The 23188-nt window shown below is 41.7% G+C and overlaps 1 protein-coding gene across 8 annotated transcripts in view; it reads right to left on the bottom strand.

Moving 5' to 3' along the window:
- The window catches only part of Stambpl1 (STAM binding protein like 1), a 49956-nt gene that overhangs the window by 569 nt on the left and 26199 nt on the right, over positions 1 to 23188 (bottom strand). For 5 of the 8 annotated variants that reach the window (XM_006527452.4, XM_006527451.4, NM_029682.5 and 2 more), the window contains exons 2-10: positions 19499 to 19578; positions 13006 to 13223; positions 9597 to 9672; positions 8239 to 8334; positions 5447 to 5804; positions 4431 to 4555; positions 3352 to 3489; positions 877 to 989; positions 163 to 262 (exon numbers count right to left, since the gene is read on the bottom strand). In XM_006527452.4, the coding sequence (XP_006527515.1) occupies positions 163 to 262; positions 877 to 989; positions 3352 to 3489; positions 4431 to 4555; positions 5447 to 5804; positions 8239 to 8334; positions 9597 to 9672; positions 13006 to 13223; positions 19499 to 19528 (1254 nt within the window). In that variant the 5' untranslated portion in view covers positions 19529 to 19578. Of the gene's footprint in view, positions 1 to 162; positions 263 to 876; positions 990 to 3351; positions 3490 to 4430; positions 4556 to 5446; positions 5805 to 6959; positions 7141 to 8238; positions 8335 to 9596; positions 9673 to 13005; positions 13224 to 19498; positions 19579 to 22096; positions 22258 to 22354; positions 22542 to 23188 lie in introns of those variants that run through there. The other 3 variants (NM_001360717.1, NM_001360719.1, NM_001360720.1) reach the window with 3 other exon arrangements.

Genomic DNA, 23188 nt, shown 5'->3' with positions numbered 1-23188 from the left:
AGGAGGCAGAGGCAGAGGCAGGTTGGTATCTCTGAATTTGAGGGCAGTGTGGTCTGTACAGTGAGTTTCAAGGCTACATAGAAAGTCCCTGTCTCAGTAATAATGATAATCGATGATGATGATGATAATATACAACAATGATCATCCATGATGTCTACTCACACTGAACAGCTTGGGGTCCTTGGTGTGAGGATGGAAGCCCTTCTTTTTACAAGTAGAAACCTCAAGCATGCCAGCGTTGGTGAGCCTGAAAATGCCGGTGCTAAATAAGAGGTAGAAAAGAAGCACAAAGTTAAGGACCATCCGGGAAGACACAAACACGGACCTCCCTCCAACAGGAAAGAGGAAGAAGACACACACTAGGAACTGCACCATGGCTCTCACAAGAAAGGTTAGAAACATTGATCTCCAAGTACCTAGAGGACCTGGAAGGTACAGGCAGCTGAACTGTTGGGACCTCATATGGGAGGCCACACCTGTGTCCTCCACCCGAGTAGACAGTTTTAATTCCTGTAATAGTTTCAGTGTTCTTTATGTCAACCACCAGGTGTGTGGCAGTGTGAGACACTACAATCAACACATCACAGAAACTATCATCTACTGTCTTCTTTCTTTGCATCAATCCAAGACAGGTAAGGAGGAAGGAGGAAGGGGCTGGGATCACAGTGGTCAATGTTCAGGTAGATTCAGCCTCAGTAAATGATCATCTGATTCTTATGATTATAATTACTTTGTAAACTGAAGTCTTCCAGACAATGAAAAGCTATTGCTGTCTTAAAAGATGTATAACACAAGAGCAAATGGCTGAACTTGTTAATTGGGGAGAGTGAGAATGTTGCAGATTCAAATACGGGAGAGCTTTCTTGTCCCACTTACTCTTTATGCTTTGGGGAACACACAATGGCAATGGCCTCTGGCAACATAAGCTGGTAGGAGCAGTGAGTGTGGAGATCCACACTGGACAGGAATGCCGTTTGCGTGGGGTGTGTCTGCAAATGGAAAAGAAGACGGTCTTGTTAGGGAAGGCTGGACTTCGCTCAAAACTTCTCCTGCAACTCTCACTAAGCAAATACACATAAAAAAACATGTTTCAGTGAGAGCTGGCAGGATGGCTCAATGGGCAAAAGCGCTTGCCATGAAATCTAATGGCCTGGCTTAGATCCCTGAAACCTATGGCGGGGGGAGGGAACTGATTCCCTGGAATGTGTCCTCTGACTTGCACATGCGTGCCTCGGCACCTGCACACATCACACCACCAATGATGATGATGGCAATAATCAATTATTAATAATAACAACACACAAATAAAAATGAATTGGGGGAGTGGATAGATTTCTTTTTCTACCATACTCTTGTTGGTTTGGAATAACTCTGACTTAGAGACAAAGTTCCTAGGAGTGTATGTGTTTTCCTTGTGGAAAAGAGTGAGATATCTTCACTAGTGAGAAGCTTTAAATAGATCCCCAATTAATCCAATGAGCGAAGAATCTGACTATCTCAGACCACGTTCAAGGATCTTCAGACTCGGGAAATGAAGTAACTTGGCTGCAGAGATCAGAAAGCCCGGGATCTTGGACTCCCTTGTATTCTTTTAGAACTAAACACAGCACATTCCTGAGACTGTCTATGGCTCTTCATCCTTATAAACAGGAGAAGGGGGTCTCCAAGTTGTTAAAGGTGTTTGAGACCCATCAGGCTTAGCCACTGAAAATGCACAAAGAGAAAGAGGAGAATCTAAAGAAAATCCTGTCTAGACTAAACATGCGCCTTGCCATAGAGCCATATGCCCAGTAGGCTCATTGTCAAAATGCAAAGATCTCATAGAGGAATGAACAAAAGGACTTGGCAGCCTCTCCTCTGCCACAGATGCCTTCTCTGAGTAAAATAGAGCTTTCTATGTCATGGCAGAATGAAAGGTATGTTCTAAGGAGCCACAGTGCTGTGGAGGCAGCAAGTAGGTTGTCAATAGAAAAGTTACCCTGTCCATCACTTTATTTCAGACTGAATGTGCCCACGCAAGCATCGGAACCCTTCATTTCTGCATCTAAGAACTGTTTCTATGCTCGTGAGAACATCTCTCCCATGGAGCATGGCATGCCCATTGCCAAGGAAAATGGTGGTGGTGGTGGTGGTGATGATGGTGGTAATGGTGGTGGTGATGGTACTGGTGGTGATGGTAGTAGTGGTGAGGTGCTACTGCTGCTGCTGCTTCTGCTGGTGGTGGTGGTGGTGGTGGTGGTGGTGATGGTGGTGGTGGTGATGCTGGTGGTGACAGCAGCAGTAAATGTCATCTATTACAAAGGAATAAAGTACTAGGCAAGAAACGAATGACCTCCCATGAATTATGACAGAGTTCTCACTAAGGTCTGTGCTGTCATTATCTCTACCCCTTTCTACAGACAAGGAGATGACAGAGACAAACAGCACAGTGACTTCTAGAAGTCTCAAGAGTCAGTCAAGCCAAGATGTTCAACCCTGAGCATCACATGAAGTTATGGATCCCCACAATTATGGTTCTCACTTTGTGGAGGGCGAAGCTGCCATCACAGTTAACCTAGCTTGCCAATGCTCCAATCATGAACTCTTGGCAGAACTGACACTTAGTAAACTCATGTCTCTTTGATGTATAAGCCCAGTTTCACCCCTACAGTGACCTGGAAGATGTCAGAACCCAATATTTTGGCCCTAGCCATTTGTGAAAGTCCCCAGACATTTTATGAACAAACTTCTGCTCTGCAGGACGTGGCACTGTCAGGTGTGGACCCCCTTTGATACACACAAACATTGTTTAAAAGAAATGCCATCAGAAAAAGGTTTATAATCTAATTTAGACTCACAGCAAAGCAAAGGAGAGTATTTCACAGTTAAGAATTTGTCTAAGGGGACTGGAGAGATGGCTCAGTGGTTAAGAGCACTGACTGCTCTTCTGAAGGTCCTGAGTTCAAATCCCAGTGACCACATGGTGGCTCACAACCATCTGTAATGAGATGTGGCACCCTCTTCTGGAGTGTCTGAAGACAGCTACAGTGTAGTTACATATAATAAATAAATAAATCTTAAAAAAAAAGAATTTGGCTAAGGATAAATCTAATCCATTGGATGATCTAAACCCATCAGAGAAAGACCTACTTAATTCTGAGTGAAAAACATAAGTGTAGAATACCCCTTTCAAACCCAAATGTGACAGATTTATACACAGCTTGGCATTGAATAAATTGCTTTGATATCATGATACTTACTACCTCTGGGAAAATATAAAAACAAGAAATTATTTAAATCCACTCAAATTTCTGTATGAAGAAAACAACACACCATACAAAATAAAACCAAAACACAAAGGGCCAAACATACATGGATCCATCCCAGTGTGAGGAGACCATGTTGATCCTGAACATTGAATAATTCTTCGACGTTCTCCACATCGCAATAGTCTGGGCCAGCAGACTGCTTTGGCACAACCACATGAGTAATGGTGAATTCATTGTGTGTCTAGAAAACAAAACAAAACAAAAAGTAACAAGCCTCTGAGAGAAGAGACATCTGGACAGGATGTCATCAGCCAGCAGACCTCACCCCTTGTATCTCACTACACTCTCTCACAATCCAAAACCAAGCAGAAAAACTGACTCTACTAAAAGGTTTTGGACATCCATTATTTGGGTCTTGAATCCCATTGCTGCTATAGAAAGTAGAAAGGAATTAGTATCAGGGTGAACAATGGGTAATTGATACATAGTTAACAAATGATTTCTTTGCGTACTTGACCTACAATGGAAAATGTCTTCACACAGCAAGACCAGCATTCTTTAGAGAGACAGACTAATTTCCCAAATGCCTGATGCTACTAAAAGGTATGCCTATGAGTTGTCAGGGCTGATGTCTTGTTTTTATTAATTGTATGTAATTATGAAAGAATTAGGACTTTTCCTCTAAGAGTCTCCAGTGTCTTCCAAAATGAAAATGATACAGCTTTTAGAATCTAGTAAGAAGAAACATATTGCTCTCCTTGGGGAAAAGGTAAGTATGGAAAAGAAGGGGTCTTGAAGTAAAGAGATTTATTTAGGTCACTGGGTTGTGAGTTGCTGTCCTCTTCCAGACCTGGGGACCTCCCACCCTTCTAAAATACCATCCTGTCTCCAGCCTCAGGGCCCTCTAATGTGTTGAGTACTATTCTTTACATCTTGCCTCCTATTTTACCATTTTCTAAATAGTTTGTTTAAGGAGTTTTACAATGTTTCTGAAATTTTAGAGCTCATTTTTTTTAAGAATACCAAATCCATGAATAATGTCAGTAGTTTAAGGATATGTAAGAGTTAATAGTAACTTCATAATATTTACCCCTGCCCAGCCCCCATCTACACTGCTCTTCCTATCACAGGGAAGCCAGTACTACTCAATGGACCCTATTGAGAGATGGAATAAGATCATACCAGTTTTCCACAGAGGATCCCACAGGTCTCTATTCCTCTCACTGTGTTAGAGTCAGCCAGCAGCAGAAATTTATGGCAAAGATCTCTTGATAAAACTACACACCTCAGCCCTTCAACCACCAAATCTAAAACAGAAAAGAGAAACACGCTAAAACCAAGCCTCGGATCTTGTCCTTTCGAATTTCAGTGAGCAACGAAAGTACAGATTTCAACACTGAAACTACTGGGTGTTTCACATTCCATTTTTTTTTTTTTTAAAAATCAAACCTCTTGAAAGTAAACATTGATTAAAAGGAGGGCAAACTGACATGTACATATCATATACAAATTATTTTATAAGAAAGTTTATAGAAAGTCAGCACTATGACACAATTGACCTCTGGAACAACTCTTACATATATGTGTTTTCTCAGTGCACATTGCAAATATGCCAAAGAGCCTACAGCCCACAATTGACACATCATCGTAAAACACAGGATGAAAACTTATCATGTCTGCTATGTGTTACCTTCTATCATTCTCTGATCCAGAAGTAGACAAAAGCACTATTTTTTGGGGGGGAGGGGAACAATTACTAGTAAAGTAGCATGTGCAATGGCTGCCTACTGAATTTCTTCAATAGGTGCCTCTGTGAAAAAGAATTGCCTGCTCGATTTGAGAAACTTCATGGAGCCGATATGGCAGTGCTTGACATCACTAAGTGCTTGTGGAAAGCCCCACTGTTCACAGCTTAGCTGTCGATGGAACTAAGGAGACCCTACCCTCTCAGGCTGATGTTAAACACTGAAGTATCTCAGCAACCAAGTTTTCAGTAGCTTCTTCCCTTTCCCGTGTTTCCCTTCAAGCTGTATGCATGTCTTGAGTAAAACACGACGAAGGAAAATAAATGACTCCTTACTCAGAATCTCTACTCAGTATCAAAATACAACTGCTCTACGATCAGGCAAGTTACGTGGGTTGGATTTTAAAGGTAGATATAGTGAAGGTCAGATGTGCCTGCATCCGACATCACTTACTCTGAACAGCACTCAGGGTGGCTGCTGGCTTTAGGGCCCTGTTCACGGGAGGAGAGTAGTTAGCGAAATTGCTTCCATCACTTTTATGAGGGTGATCTGCAAATGCGTTCCTCAGAGAGTTGCTCTGGTGGGTGGAAAAGCAGGACAGCGCACTTCCGTCAGTCTGCTCAGACAACACCGGAGAGTCCTGACCTCGAATCTGGCCTCGAGCCAACTCCTGCTTCTTGAGTTGGTCTTCAAAAAACAGGAACTGTTCAGACTCTAGTTGCTGCTGGCGCATCTGAGCTATCCGCTGGCGCTCTGCCTCTATCAGTCTCTGATGTTCCAACTTTTTGAGAATTTCGGCTTTATATTTGTTCTAAGATGGTTGACGGGAGAAAAAAAATGTTAGTTTTCTGAGCCAAAAACATCAAACTGAAAGATAGTTTCAGTCCTTTGGCAGAGAGAGAGAGAGAGAGAGAGAGGGAGAGAGAGAGAGAGAGAGAGGGACCGAGGCACAGAAAGACAGGCACAGAGATATTCTTAGTTAAACAGAAAAACATTACAGCAAAAAAATTCATTAATTTGATGAAGAACACAGCTTCTCAATTAATCACATTTCACCAGGAACTACATAGCAGATATCCTGTCTATATTCCCCAGTGCTTCTACATACTAGAATACCAGTGTCCTGTTTTTCTGACCCCTCAGACCACGTGGAGCAAGGCATTTCATCCCTTAAATGGCACTGCACAGTCAGGTAGCTGCTTGCCAGATACTGCATTTGAAACTCAAACTAGCTGAGCTTAAATGAGTTTAGCAATGTGGTTCTCAGGCACACTAGTCACATTCTGAGTTGCCCAGCAGTTTTCCGGGCTGCGGCTGCTGTATACAAAGACGTTCTTTTGCTTGGGGCTCCCTAGAGCCTTTCTGTATTTGTCTACAGCATGCCTCTTCTAGGGGGTACATTATGGTGGAGGGGAATCACAGAGAATCCCAAACTTGTTTCACATATCTTCTATGAGAATTAACCAAAAGTTGGGTTAAAAATTAAGAATTACATTCCGAGTGCTAACAAAATACCTGGCTATTATCAGAGTAGAGAGATAAAAAAGGTAGTAAGTTCCCCAACTGATGCTGAAAAAAACAAAAACAAAACAAAACAAAACTTAGTGGCAAGGTACTGTAAGGTGGGAAGAGTTCAGGGGACTCAGCCTACAGCAGAGCTTCACAGGCACGCATCACTGTGGGCCCTGTTAACAGCATTAGGGACTCTGATTTGACATGTAGTCTACATTTCTAACAAGCAACATGGAATGCTGGTGCTGCCCACAGTCAGAGCTTACAGGTACGTTTGTAACTCTCCCCTAGGACTGGCTGCTGTTACTCCACTCCAGAAATTTCTACACGGGATAAGTGAGGCCACTGGTGTTACCCCAAGTAGAACATGGCACAGCTGTCTGATCTGCTCTTCCCAGAGAGACCCTGCGAAGGAGTACCGCCTGTATTTCCTCTGCTTATTAGTTAAAAACACCTCATGCTAGCCAGGCTTCCCGCTCTGAGACTGTTTGCGGAGGTAGAGAGAGATCGATGTGAAGTAAGAGGTGGTAGAGCCAGCAACCTTCAAAGCAAAGAGACAAAGCAGCAAATCCGTTGGGACCTGGTTTGGTGCTGCTGTGTACTCAAATGTTAAATTCTGTAGCCCAAGACGTGGTTGCCCCCAGATGCGAGAATTCTCATGTACAGGGGCCTTTGTTGTGTAATCCTTGCTTCTCAGTTGAAAGCTATTGGTTAAATAAAAGTGGCTACAGCCAATTACTGGGGAGAATAGAGGTAGGCGGGGCTTCAGTTACTGGGCTGGGGGTCAGAGGTTACCAGGAGGAGAGAGAGAGACAGAGAGGAAAAAACAGGAGGTCACCATCAGATGTGATGGACCAGGAGCACTTGGCTGAGTTAAATGCTCCCTGAGGACAAACTGATGGAGCAGAAATAACCGGGGTGAGACTCAAACAGCAAGTTCATAGGGAATGCACCTGGAGAATTAACAGCCTAGCATATAGAAAAATAGATTAGATCTAATTCCCCCACCCCCACCCCCCAGTAATTGTGCTAAAGCTGATAAAAAAATATCCATAGGATTTTTCCTTAAATTATTAGGGGCCTGGCAGGGTCATATTAAGAACTAATAGAGTTATTAAATGTCATTTAAAGCAATACATGTCTAATAATCTCATATAACATAAGGATTTGAATTCTGAGTTTGAGACTGCCAGAGATTTACTAAAAGTCTCCTTTCAATGCCCTCGAGTCTCTCTTCTCTAAGTAATAAAAACTCAGAAATAAAAATCCATTGAAACTCTAACTATGCCTCTTCTATCTTGACGGAATGTTGACTGTACTATTTAGGAACTAGATTCACATTTCCAAGTCCCACATGATTATATACATCGAAAATCACACTCTGTTCTGTCTACTTTCTGCAGCTTCCGTTCATCTGGAAAAAAAAAAGTATCAGCCATCTGGCTCAAGGTTACACTGGCAAGAGCCGGTCGGAAGCTCTATTTAAATCACTGTGGGAAGTCTCCTTCCTAATGTGCTGTTTCATTAGATGTTTTAGGAAACGAAACCACTGCATCCTTCAAGCATGTGCTTCACCCAAACACCCACATGAATTTTTTATCAGTTTTACATCACCGCATCTTGAATTTTTAATTTAAATGTACACTTCAAAAACTCATACACAAACGATCTTTTTTAAAAAAAAGCATTCTTACAGGAAACAGTGAAGAAATAAATGGGCCGACTGAACTTACTTTACTTTGCAAATACTCTTGGTATTCTATGTTATATTTCCTTAGCAGGTCCGTTTTCAATTCGTCTGTCCTTGGGAACGCAATCTCCTTCAGTTTCTTTCAAAAACATATAAAGATACCAGTTAGAGAGCTTTCTCAGTATACCCCTTCAGAGCATCAGCTGAGAAAGACACACAGCTGGGATGCTCAGAAAAATAAACCTAGAATTCCAAAATGCAGCTTTTGGGAATGAAGAAAAATATATATATATAAAAAAAGTGTGTTCATATAAAAAAATGACCTTTATTTATTTCACTAGTTAGATAAGCATTTTAGGTAAAACCAATAGGATTTCACATTGCATGGGTAAGTCCCTTAACGTTGGTGTTACGAGGGGAATTAAGGTGTATATGGTGGGTAGGGGTGTTGGATGTTAAAAAACAGCTGAGGAACCTTTTAAAACAACTCATAGTCTAAGTCCTAATCCCAGATCTGCTGAATTCGCTTCTCCAGCAAGTGCTGAGGGAGCGTGGGTCTTAGACAACTTCTTCATTGGTTCTTAATGTCAGGAAAACCTAAGAAACTGGATAGAGTCCAATCACACCCTCCCTTCTAGAGGAAACGAAGCAGAAGTCTAGTGAGATTGGCTCATACAAGTTGGTGATAAATGATCCAGTTGGACAAGGATCCAAGCATCTCACCTCTAGCTAAACTCTCCCACCAAAATTTCTTTCTTGGAAGTAAATGGTTACATAGATCTTAACAACAGGGATAGGTCCTAGCAAATGTACATTTCAGTGACTTTGTTACCATGTGAAAAGTCACAGTATAAACTTGCACAAATGAAGATGGTTACAACGTCAGTAAACAGTAGCCGTTAATGGGACCACTGTCCTCTATAGGGTTCAGGAGTTGAAGCATCATTGAGCATACTATGTGACTGTAGCTAAAACTTGGGGTTCCCTCAAAAATCCACACTGATTTTAAGATAGTTACTTCATCCAGTGGAGAGTAATCAAAAGCAGCTAACATGGTTGGTTTCAGCAAGCTCAGGAAAGCAACAGGACTCTCAATCTCTGGGAGGAATCGTAAGGTAGGTCCTTCTGCCCATTACAGGTTGATGGAACACTATCTCTCTCTCTCTCTCTCTCTCTCTCTCTCTCTCTCTCTCTCTCTCTCTCTCTCATCTTTTTATTTTTCTAATATCAATTAGAAACCTTGAATGCACAGTTATAATCATTAAACATCTTAGGGAGAGATCAAAGTGTACTGTTTGTTGGAATGGGGCTCTTGTGCTTATACTTTCCAGAGGTCAGGGCAAATCAGTAATGAATACTTAGGGGCATTTGATCTCACGGTGGTAAATCAGTTCAGTGTACCTTCATAATATCCTGCTTCTCTGGAACTGCACACTGCTGGTAATCTCGGTGGCTGGGAAGTTTTTCTACAAATAACCTAGAGAAAGAAAATGGACCTTTAGCACTCTGTGAGAGCAAAAATTTAGTGACTTTCTAACAAGCATTCTTTAAAAAAAAATCCACTCAAAACTTTCTATTTAAATATGGTCTTTACATCCACCCTTTCTCTAAAGGTGGGTATGGTTATTATTCTGCGTAAACAAGTACTTTCACTAAACAAAGTGTTCTTCATTTAGTTGTGCTGGCTAGTGTTTTGTCCATTTGACACAAGCTCAATTGAGAAAATGCCTCCTTTGGATTGGCCTGTAGGCAACTCTGTGGGACTTTTACTTGATTAATGATCCCTGTGGGAAGGTCTAGTCCACTATGGGTGGTGCTATTCCTAGGCAGGTGGTCCTAAATTGTATAAGAAAGCAAGCTGAGCAAGCCATGAGGAATAAGCATAGTAAGCGAGGTTCCTCCATGGCTTCTGCTTCAGTTTCTGCATCTAGGATTCTACCCTCAGTTTTTGTATTGACTTCCCTTCATGATTGTCTGTTATTGGACTCCTGAAATAATAACCCTTTCCTCCTCAAGTTATTTTTGGTTATGGCCTTTATCACAGAAACAGAAAGCAAACTAAGAGAAGGGTTAAGGTCATCATTTCTACATACGACATACTCCCTTCATACTCTAGTCTTTCTTGGGTCCTGGGTACTTGAATCCTCCTCCCCAGGGCATTGTCTTAGTTATGTGCAAGATTTTGGAACAATGAGTATAAATCCCTTTAATCCCTAAAAAGACTCAAACAACCACCCATGAGTCAGCATCACTATCCTGTGTTTATAAAAACTTGTAACTGAAGATTCACAGCTAAGAGACATAGCAATGGAATCACTAGTAGACGTGTTAAGTGGACGCCTTTTTCCACGGCACTCTTCCCCTCTGCTGAGTCTTTTTGCTCTAGGATGTGCTGGAAAATGACTTCCATTTAACATGCAAAACAGGTGCAGTGCTCCCAGGGAAAGTGGAGATAGCAATTCTGCAGGGGCACACGTTTCTCTTCCTTATTCTATAATGTATCCCTCGTATGAAGAATGATATCAACCCAGAATAAGTGATCAATATAGATTCACAAAATGAATTACTAGCATTTTCTTACTAGATCATGGCGGGGTGTAGATCATCTCCTACGAGTAGCTTACAACTACTGATTCTGATGCTTTCAACCACACAGACATATTCATTTTATTTTACCTGATGACAGGGTTAGAGGTCACACTTAAACACAAGCACAACTTCCATTTCTGACATGTGGCAGCTAAGGCTTGCAGAAGCTCAAGAAAAGAAGTTAGCTGCCAAAGACCTAACAGGAAAATCACAGACCCTCAGAACTGAAGTGTTCTCAGAGATTTTCTCCCATAAAGCCTCATGTGTTGTTTCAGGCCCTGGGAATGTAAGTGAAGTAAGAAATCGCACTCAGCTAATAGGACAAGAGAATTCAAACCCGCTGAAGACTCAGTGACCCAAAGGAGGAAATGGCCCTTTGCCTTCATGTGGAGGATGTCCAGAAACTTACACAAAACTGGACCAGAAGGTGGAAAATATATGACCCATTGAAAATATAATTCAGAAACTGTAGTCTCCCCTCCCCCAGCCTGAAACCTGCTTGCTCAGGGGTGGAGCATGCCGGCTCAATCATTCTGCCATGCCCACTGCTGGAACCTGCCGCTTTGCTGTTCGTAGCCGTGCACGTGGTCACCCTGCTATTGGACCCCAAGATTAATTGGAGGGAATCGGGCCCCTTCCCCTGCTTTATAACTGCGTGTGGAACAGTAAAGTTAGCTTTGATCAGAATGCCTGTCTTAGCTGCATTTCTTTCTCTCGCTGCCTAGCCCCTCTTCTCTTCCAGGTTTCCAAAATGCCTTTCCAGGCTAGAACCCAGGTTGTGATCTACTGGCCAGACACAACAAGAAACTATAAAGCCGTTAGAGCATTTTGGTCATAGACTGTAGTAGGCAATCCTCAGTTCCTTATTTATTTTTCAACTTCCTGCTAACAGTTGATTTTTCCCAGGTAGGATGAAGGCAGTCACCCATTCTCTAGATTTCCAAGTTAATCTGTCAAGCTATTACCTTAGAAATTAAATAACCCGTAAATCCTTCTTCTTTGTTCTTGATGGAATCACTAAAAGTGGTTTTTAAAAATATTTTATTCGTTTCATTTGAATGTTTTCAGAATAACCACCTCCACCTGAACTACTGTAATCATAAATAAAATAAAAAAATACAGAAAAACACGTATTTCATGTATTTGGAATTTTTAAAAGTCAAAGGCTTTGCCACACACACACTGGCATGCACTTGTAGTGCTGAAGATTCTGGAGAGCCAGGAGGACCAGGGATTTAACTTCATCCTTCCCCAGATACACGGTGTTTTCCAGTCTGGGCTACATGAAAGCCTTTGTCCAAACAAGCAAAAGGGGGGGGGGGGGGCGGCGGTGTCGTGAATACTAGAAAGATGGCTCCAACAGTAAAGCATTGAAGAGCTATGTTTAAATCTCCTGAATTCTTGTAAAATCTGGAAGCAAGCATATTTCAGTAATCAGTAATGTTGTACAGCAATTACGTCTGAGTGAAACCTCTCTGTTTTGGAGGGATGTTTGCTAAGACACAGGTTATTATTCTAAGGGGAGGTAAAATCTATCGTCCTTCCTGGAATCTCCTTAAACTCAGGAAGTAAACTACTTGAAGAGTTCAGGAAGTCCGGAAGTCCCTAAAACTGATCAGATTCATTAGGCCCCTCCTTTCTCAAGCATATTTAAGCAGCCAGAACTGCTGAGAGACACTCTCAGACAAGCTGAGCTACCTAGGAGAGGCCTAGACCACCTGGATGGCCTGGAAGAGACAGATTTCAACCTGTTGAGCTGCCAGCAAGTTGTGCTGTGTGCTTCAGATTTCCAGTTTCATAAGCTGGAATGCCGGGATGGGTTTTTAGTATTGCAGCTGTCTTTGGATCATTTTTGCTCCTGTATGTAACCTTTCACCTGTACTCCTGTAAATGACCCCAATAAAATTCATTGGTTTGCCAAGTTGGATTTTAGTGGTTTTCTTACTTTAGTTTGTTGTCAGTTCCTTGTCTGGGGTGATTAGATATTCCTGTCTCCTCAGGAACAATGCCACAGAACAGCAACACCAAAAAACTGAGACCTTGTTTCAAATAAGGTAGAAGGCAAGAACCGGCACCTGAGGTTGTTTGCTAAACTCAACATGTATGCTGTGGTATGCATGCCCCTGCACTCATGCAAACAAATGTATGCAAAATATAGCCAACCTACATAATACACTTTTTATAACATTAGAGGAAACAAACTTTCAGTTAGGAGACTTACGTTATAAATTTGTTATAAAGAACAAAGGCATTTTCCAGGTTTCCTTCTTCCAAATACACAGATGCCATCCTTTCCATTTCCACTCCGGACCTGAAGTAACGGCGTGGGGTGATATCTTCATTAATGGAGATATTACAACCAAGTTTGCTTAGGGCGCGGACCCGCTCCTCTGGACTTAGAGAAACATCTGTATGGTCAGGCATAGCAGCTAACTTTTTCTGCAATAGAGAATTTAAATTTCTGATTATAATCTTTTGAATATGTGTGTGTGACTATATATAAACTATTTAATTCATGTATTCTCTTTTCCTAAGATCCAATACTAACATTTCAGGAAATCCTTCCAATAAGATTTAATGATATGACCAATGTAAGCACATGCCAAAAAAAAGACACACATCCAGGAAAATATACACCCTGGTTGGTATAAACACTCTTCATAAGTTTCAAAGTAGAATTATGTGGCATTTCCTAGGTATGCAGGTATTTCGGGTAAAGCATCATTAACCCTCATGTAAGCTGTGGGCCTTGCCCAACCTAGGTCATTTGTGTCTCAGTAGGGCTCATGGTATTGATTCTGAAATTCTCCAGAAAGCTGCTTGCATTAAAGTTATTGTTAGGATTTGATTCTATCCCATAATATATCTAGTTTAATTAAGAGTTTCTAGGGTCTCTCTTCATTGTCACAGAACAACAACAACAAAAAAATGCCAACCCCTGAAACAACCAAAACCAAAACCAAACCAAACCAAATAAAAGAACACCCCCCAAAAACAAACAAACAGACAAACAAACAAACAAACAAACAAACCCTGGTAAATTCCAGAGAAGCTCTTTCAAGAAAAAGAATACCTTCTAGGTTCATTTTTTAAAAATAAATAAGTCTCTTAAGCTTTCATCTAATAGTAATTGCTCTATTAATTTCTTCTTGACTGAGAAAACCCTAATAAATTATGGAGAAAAGTTACTTCTCAGGCTGTCTTTGAGTTTTTCTAATGAAGCCACAATGTATAGCCTTGGAAGTGCATGGGGCATACATATTCCGGCTAACTATTCAGAAGAAGGCAGTGTGCCTCAGAAATCCAAGACTCAGAAAAAAATTTTTCCCGTTGATTAGGGGCCCAGCAATAAATATTTTATGTTCTTTGTTACAACTTGAATTGTGACGGGTGTAAAGGCATCCATATGTAGAAGCACCTGTTGAATAATGTGGAAACAAGTCTGGCTGCTCGTCAACATAATGAATAGCACACTCAGACCATAGCTTGTTTTATCCCCTAGTTCAGACTTGCCTGTCTCAGGCACCTGCAGCATCAGCAGCAACCAGGCCTTTCTTTAAAAAGGCAAATTCCTAACCGGCTCCACTGCAGATCTACAAAACCAGGATCTCTGTCGGCATCTGGGAAACGGATAGATCCCTGAGTGCTCTGCATTCTCCAGCCTTGGATCACTTGACCCTTGCCTCACACACCAAGAGTGGGCTACACCAGAGAAAACTTAGTGCAACTACAGCCAAGGTGAGACATTTGAACAAAGTCTGTAGAAAGCTCTGAAAAAAAACCATTAAATCAGACATAGCTATATTCTGGCTGGGATAACTGAGCCAAAAACTCTCAAAGGTAGAGTGCAGGATATCAGATTCATAGAGTTTTTCTTGTTTCATCTGATTACTTCCAATTGTATGGCAACTGGAACACTACTAATCTGAAATGACTCTTGTATCTAAAGGTTTAGTATATAGCACAAGCCATAAAACTTTTTTTTTTAAAGTTTCCATTAAGCTGAAGGCAGTGATGCTTCCTCGGCTGTTACTTTTGATCGGACTTGTAGCAATGAACATGAAAGTCCCTTCCTATTATTTCCTCCCCAAGGAAGTGCCAAGGATGGCCTTCCTCTCTGCACGGTCTCCAGGTACCTTTCCAGTGACCTGCTAGGTACACCAAGTCCAATTACAGTTGAGGAAATAGTAAGATTTAGTTTCCTGAATTTCCAGAGGAAAGACGTTTCTGGTTCAAGTGACCACCATAAATGCCTATGCAACATTCTGATCACCTTATAGTTCTTGATCTGTTTTCTCTTGGTCAAGAATTCCAAGACTAGAGAGATAAGATGAGCAGCCATGCATAACATGCGCTTCCTACCTAAGTGAGTTCAGGCCAAAGCAAAACACATTTCCTTCATCAGATAATCAGAACCAAAATACAGTTTGTTCTAAAAATACACTAGCCCAAAATGTATAAAAGAAGGTTAAAGTTTCTAATGGAGAGAGATAGAAATGGCAACCGCCCTGCTTCAATCACTGCAAAGTTGTGTACATATATTGATTTAACATCCTTTGCCCTATAAATATGTTTTTAAAAGATTCTGTTGGAACTTGTCAAAGACATTTTTTTTTCAAAACTCCAACATCTCTTCATGACAAAAGTCTTTCAGAGAGCAGAGCTGGAGGGAAAGAAATTAGCTGAGCTTAAGACAAGTGGATATGAGAAACCAAGAGCCATCACTATAAACAGAGAAACTTGAAGCTTTCCCACTAAGATCAGGGGTTAGCGCTTCTATAAAACATGATGCTTGATGTTCTACCTAGAACAGTAAGATGGGAGGATGAAATAAGAGATACAAATAGGAACAAAAGAAGTCCAGGTCTCTCTGTTTGCAAATGATTTTATTCATGAGAAACTACAAGGACTACACAGGAAACGTGTAGAGAGGACGACAATTTTCAGAAAAGTGGCAGGCTACTAAATTAACCTTAAAATTAATAGCCTTCCTATATACCAACAACACACAGAAACAGGACAGAAACCTGGAAAACAATCCCATTCACAGCCGTAGCTTTAAAAATACCTGGAATCAATGTACAGGATGTAAACTTGAAAACACTAAAAAAAAGAAAGAAAGAAAAGAAATCAAGGAAGACACAGAAGATAGGGAGAACGCTCATGCATGAGGAGCAGTAGGATTCATATTGTGAAAAGAGTCATGCAAGTCAAAAGACATCATCAGATTCAATGAAATATTCATCAAAAATCTGATGCACTTCTTCACAGAAATTGAAAGAAGCAATTTTAAAACTTCATACGAAAGCTCCAAGGACTCTGGGTAGCCTAAACAATCCTAAACAAGAGAACACTTCCGGGGGAGTCCCCATTCCTGATTTCAAGCTTTACTATAAGACTATAGTAGCAAAAACAGCATAAAAACAGACAACTTGATTGACTGGGAAAAAAATATACACTGGAGAAAAGAATATCTTTAACAGGAGAGTGCTTATCTGTGTACATGAGGAAGAAAGAATGAAACCTGACCCTTCTTTCTTGCCCTGCAAACAAATCAATTACAAGTGGATCAAAGATCCTAATAGTAGATAGGAAACTTCTAGAAGAAAGAAGGAGAGGCTTAAGTAAGAACTCTCAGGATAGCATCCTGGTTGCCCAGGAAAGAGGATCAACAGTCAACAAATGGGACTTTATACAATTAAAAAACTTCCCTACTGCAAAGGAATCTGTTAACTGACTGAAGAGGCAGTCTATGAAATTGCATTAGAAAAGAAACACACTTGCCAGCTATATACCTGACAGAGGATTAATGTCTCTACTATAAAAAAAGAAATAAACTAAACATCAATAAAACAATGCCATGTAATCACTCTGCTATGGAACTGAGCAGAGAGTTCTCAGGAGAAGGAAGTGCCTACCATCCTTAGCCATCAGGGAATTACAGATAAAACTACTCTGGTATTTCACTGTACTCTGGTCAGAATGGGTGAGATTTAAAACACAAAAGAAACCAAATGCTGGGAACGATGCAGGGAAAAGGGAAGCCTCCCGCACTGTTGGTCACAGTACAAACCGGTACAGATCAACTCTATGACCTAGACACATCACTTTGGGCATATACCCAAGCTACTCTCTTTCCTACTCCAGGGACACTGCTTGTTCATTGTTCTATTCACAATAGCTAGGATATAGAAAGAGCCTAGGTCCCACCAGTCAATGAGTGGATGATGAATAGAATTTTATCCATCTGGAAAAATAAATTATGAAAATTTCAGGTAAATGAACGAGACTGGGAAACATAACGAGTGACATAACCAAGACCCAGAAAGACAAATGTGGCATGTCCTCAGTCATACATGGATCCTCGCATCAAATCTTTAGATTTTTGTATTTAACTTGAGGTGCACGTAGAAGCTAGTAAACAAGAAAGGAGCCATAGATGGAAAGGGTAAAAAGAGATCTTAAGGCAGCAGAGGATAGTATGGCTCAGGGGGTATAAAGGGAGGAGAATAATGAGAGAGGAGAGAGGGTGGGGGAAGCAGGAGCAGCGAACAGGGTAAGGAGAGAAAACTAGCAAGAAGTTTGAAAGTTATCTTATCCAATGAATAATGCTTTTCCCAGAAGGCAGAAGTTGTCAGATAAATATCCCAGTGCCAAGTGTATCATACATTCTCTTAAGTTGTTGATTAGTGGTGTCCTGGAGACCTCCTAGATAACACAGGCTACTGCTAGGGTACTCCAGAGACTTCCTATACACTACAGGCTACTGCCATTGTTTGGGATGTCCTGGAGACGTCCTATACAACCCAGTCTATTGCTTTTGTTCTTGATTTCCCACTGGAACTTGATAGTGAGACCCTATTGCTGGAGACACTATATATTCTGTTCATAATACATGGGGAAAAAAAGTTCCTCCTTTCTGTGTAAGGTACTATTCAGGCTGCCGATGGAGAAAGGTCATCAACAGAGTTACCAGTTATGAACCCTGTGAGCTACAGTAATGATCAAGATGGCAAGACATGCCTGTGGGTACAAGAGTGTCATCAATGTTACGGACGTAACCAACTACTTTTCTCATTGAATTTAAGGTCTGCTCCACAAAGAAATGCAAACCTGGTAGTGGCCAAGAACCAATGGTTGGGAGTTCATAGGACTTACGATTATTATTTTGCTAAACAGAGCATCAATCTGCCCCTTAAATACCTATAGACTTGGGCAGCTCTTAGACCATAACAAAGACGTTTATTTGTGCAGTGGATGGCAGTTAATGCACAAAACTCCCAAGTGGGCAAAGTGCAGAGAGTAAGTGTCTATGGCGTGTCCTCCATGGTTCAGGAACCATAGTGGAAGAGGAGGCAGGAAGAGATAAGAGTCAGAGATCAAAGAAATGCAAAAGAGGGTCTACTGGTCATGACAGATGCACTCATGAACTCGCAGCAAGTCTGGCTGACTGCATGAGAGCTGTACAATATGAAAAAATTAACAGCTTTCATTTATCAGGTCGCCATGATAGGCTGAGGACATACATAAATGAGGGCCAAAGAGATTATGTAGTATACCTATATTCACTTTTAGGGACTTCTCTGGGCTACCAAGCAAATAGACATGATCCCAAAGTCCTGTTACAGAAGCCAACCATAACTTTCTCCTGAGAGGTTTCATTCAGCAGTGGATGGAAACAGATCCAGAGACCCATACATCAGGTGGAGCTTGGAGACTCGTGTGGAAGTGGGGATGGGTATAGGACTGAGTGAGCCAGGAGGAGCAGGTGAGCTACCTGTAGGTCACCACAGGTAGACCTACAGAGTCCACTAACATGGGCCCATGGGTGGAGGGTTGGGGGAGGGTCAGAGTCACTGAACCACCAAAGAGCATGCAGAGACCTAGGCTCCCCTACACATTTGTAGCAGATATGCACCTTGGTCTTCATATGGGTTCCCCAACAACAGGAGCAGGGACTGTTTTGGATTCTGTCACCTGCCATCAGATTCCCTTCCCCTAGCTGAACTGCCTGGTTGGGCCTTGATATCTCTGGGTGGGGTAGAACACAAGGGAGGCTCCCCCTTCTCTGCCGAGAAGAGGAGGGGAAAATGGAGGGAGGGATTTGTGAGGGTGTGACTGGGAGGAAAGAAGGGAGGGGAGGGCTGTGACCAGGAAGTAAAGTGAATAAATAAACATATTAATGGGGGGAAAAGTCCTGATTCTTCCTCTCCAACACACTGTTCTTCTGGGATACGGGTAGGAAAGCTGTCAGTTCTGACAGGCTGTAGCGGAAAAGTGAGAAACACAAGCAGCTTAAGAACACAGACACACAAGGACCGTGCCCAAGCAACAGCTCAGTGCTGAACATGGAGGACTTTTCTCAGTTGTTACCACACACGGCAAGCGTCCAACTTTTATCTGTAAAGGAGCTCAAACGCGATGATACCCTCTGAAATCGCCTCTGGTATTTTTTCCAGAGGATCTATGCTCCTAGAATCTAGCCTCACAGGTTAACATTTCCCACTTTTGTGAGCAAAACTGTAAAACTCTATTTTTAAACCTTGCAAAGATGGCTCTCGTAGTCACGTCCTCGAAGGACAGGGCCACACAGAAGGCTACAAACCTACAAGTGCTCTGTGTCTTAAAAGTAGTAGTGAGACTTTCTACAGCCTGCCCCACTCTTCTTTAGGAGCTTTTCAACCATATACAACGTGTGGCTTGGCATGACTTACCAGTGAATTCACAGTGAATGGCTGCTCCATGCTGTCCTGTCTGCAAAGGCAAGGTGCTCACTCCTTCTCAGTCACTTCATCTGTTTGAAAGACACAGAGCAAAGACGAGGTCACTCTAGGAGAACATAAGTCTCGATTTCCAAGGTCCAAGCTCAAAGGAAGGTGAACCCTTTGAGAAAGGTACACAACCAGAATGCTTCAAGCGACTATGGAGGTCTTCTCCAGAAAATATAAAATGTTGGGTGCTTATGCGTGCTTGAAATTGATCTTAATAGGTAGAGGGATGCAGGGAATAAAGGCTCGATGAGAAGAGTGTATGGCACTGCCGTGTGCTGGTTTATTTAGAATCCTATGCAAGGCTATATACAAAGCAGGCTTACTTCCTTCAAAAACAGAAAAAGAAGAACATAGTTGTTACTAGCAAGAATGCTGTGGCAACTGACTCTTCACCTGGTGCCAGGCTGGGTTTAACCACCCTTAAAGCTGCATCGGGCAGACGTATCAGACAGTTGTGTTTGTCCAGTCATTGTGAGCCATGGCTTGTGGAGTCACCTCCCCTTGAGAATGCACAAGACTGACCTGTCCTAGTGGGTCTTCTACCTATGGAACATGATAAATGAATATTGCTCCCACAATTATGTTCCATTATATATCACAGATGAAGATATGTTGCAGATATACTAAAGCCACTTAAGCAGTTGGTCTTAATTAAAAGGCCATGAGGTCTTCACCAGAGGAAGTGGGACTTTGAACAGCTTGTTTTGAGAGTCAGATGCCAGGAGTTCTGCAGCTGCAGGAAAGCTAATTCTATCCCAAACCACAAGAACTTCAAAGAGGAGCCACAACCACAGCCACAGCTGAGCCCCTACCCACCAACACCCAAATTACAGATCCCTAATCTGTCCTTACAAGGTCAACAGCTCAATTTCAACCTTAAGATACCATAGAGAATTTATGTAAGCTAAGCTCACATACGTGTCTCACAAAACCCTGAGATGAATATAGACGGTCTTTAGCCATTAAGTTCAAGGAAATCAATATGGTAGCAATAGAAAATCAGCCACCTGTGTGACTACAGGTAAGTTATACTGTTGGGGCATCTGAAACACTGAGAAGTAAAGGTACTGATGATATTGCTGTAACAAGGATTAAATGGGTTAGCAGGTAAACTAAAGAATGCCCACCCCATAGCCAATATTCTATAACCATTAAAATTATTAGAATCTTTATTTTGCAGTTGAAGAAACTCACTTTCAACAGTTTTAAGCAAACATGCCCAAGTTCAAATCTTTATAATTGCTACCCCTTCCTTTGGACAACAGCGGATGTCAACCTTTCTCTCCATCCTTACCTAGCAGAAAAGCCAATAGAATTACTATATGTAGAGTAAACATTAGAATGAGAGAGTTGTCTTCCAGAAGTCCTCTGGTCTTGAAGGAACCATTGTAGAAAACAGGGATTTCTGTGATCTAGAGAGTTGTTTTCTGGGGGAACTTTACAGCCTTTGCATGACTTTAGTCACAAGACGGTCCCGGCATACCTGGAGTGTCTTGCGTTATTGAGTAGTGGAAACTGTACACAATAAGGACTGAAGCTACAGGGTGTGATGTTTTCCTTCATGAGACATAGAGATTAGATTAGGGGCATTGGTATAAAGAACTTGTTTTACACCCCCACCCCCACGGAAAGAAAAGGAAAGAAAAAAACCTTTGTGAACAATCAATAAGTATGCCTTTGCACAGCGCTTTGGTGTTTATCCACAGAGGCCGGATCTCCTCGTTACCAGCAAGGCCTTAGCTCATTCTTGAGTGATCCTTTTGCTTTGGTCATCCCACATGACCACGAACAGCAACATTCTTACTTTTCTACCTTTAACCAGGTCACCTTCTTTGCACCCTACCAGCCACTTTGGTAACTTTGGACTCTAATCTCCTCACTTTGGAAACAGGAGAAGGTAAGTTGTAACACTGCGATGGATCCAATCTGATCGATCAGTTCTTCTCCATGTTATTTTTCATCCCCAACCGCAGAAATCTTTCAAAGAAAATGACTTTGCCTCTTGAACTTCTGGCTTTTCCCTCTTGACCCCATCGAACCTTGGAGTAACTTGCTGAGCTGTATGCCTGACTTACAAGGATGTGCAGGAAAACCAAAAAAACCAAAACGGCTTTGGAGAGCTACAGTCACAGTGTGAGCTGATGGCTCTGATACTGTGGATGATGAGGAACTCAGACGACACTCAGGGGAACAGCCCCTTCTCAGTTCTCAGACCAAAAAGGAAAAAAGAAGTTAAGAGTTTAAGAGACTCGCTGCCTGATGCAGCTGCACTTCTCTGAAACCTCAGCTTCAATAGGGTAGAGTCTGTAGTGTTCAGGAGTTCAAAGTTAGCTTTAGCTACAAAGACAGTTGAGTTTTAGCTATAGAGCAAGTTGAAGGGCAGCCTAGGCTATGTGAGACCCTGACCCTGTCTCAAGCATTAGAAAGAAGAGGGGAAAGGGAGAGGTAAAGAGCGAGCCAGAACAGTATGGATAGGTGAAGGAGGATGCATGGGCACAAAGAAATATTGATCAGTCATCTGGTATTGTAAAAGAATCATACCATACATAGAGAGGTGGAATCAGTAGGCTCAGAATTTCTGTACAAGGCCATTCGGAGACACGTCAAGTTCTGATCAGCCTCATGGTGGACTCTTTTTATTAGTTAATAAAAATGCAGAGTTCTAGAACTCATACACAAAGATTCTGAGCCCAGGAACTGACATCTTAGAACACAGCCCAGGGAGTTTTCCATACAGCAGATTCCAGAGATATTTTGAAGAAGAAAAAAAAAAAAAACCCAAAACAGCACTTACTGTACCTGGCAATGTATCATGCGGGATTCTTAGTTGCAGGGAAAAGACCCCAACTCTTGAGTTCGAAGAACAATGGAGAGATCATTTATTTCCAGGAAGGCCAGCAACATTGGGCTCAGAGGCTGCATTTCCAGGAACACCACCTCAAATCTCATAGAAGTCTCAGGAGAGCACAATGCTACCCAGCTGTCTCTGTAATAACGCAAACAAGGGAGTCTACAGCTTCCTCTACTCCTGCCACGAATTGTTGCCGTGGAAACTATGTGCAGCTGCCTGGGGGTTTTCTACATGTCTGTAGTTTCCATATCATGAAATAAAAATGTTCATCAGTTATGCCTAGGTCACATGCCTGCAGCCTGGCTGTATGTACCTTTAGTGTGTCACACTTCTACAGAAGGCAATGGACATGCCAATTTAGAAACGTGTGTGTTTAGGGTGGGTGGTAGAACACAGCAGTGAGCACACAGAACCAAATGAACAAATTCTTCTTTGTAATGAATTTCCATTGGTATAAATTGTTTAGTTCAAATATCTTAAATACCAGAATTAATTAGCTTGACTGCAGCTAAAATAGTCACTTTGAGCTTTCACACATGAGTTTATAATTCAGTGGTAGAAACGAATCCCTTCCAAATATAAGACAAAAGAAGTTCACAGATTGGTTGACCTATTTTTTGAACTGTTTACTGCTTGATGGCCCTGTTCCTATATGAATTTTTGTATTTTTTAAGTTCCCAGTTCTAGGTCAGTGCCTCTCAAAGTATAGACCAGCTATCCCGAGATGCTTTCACAGAATGTTAAAGGACTGTATTATTTCCATGATATTACTATAGTGTTTG

The sequence above is a fragment of the Mus musculus genome, chromosome 19 (genome assembly GCF_000001635.26).
Source record: "Mus musculus strain C57BL/6J chromosome 19, GRCm38.p6 C57BL/6J".
In the NCBI taxonomy this organism is placed as follows: Eukaryota; Metazoa; Chordata; class Mammalia; order Rodentia; family Muridae; genus Mus; species Mus musculus.
This window is presented reverse-complemented; position numbering and strand designations above follow the sequence as displayed.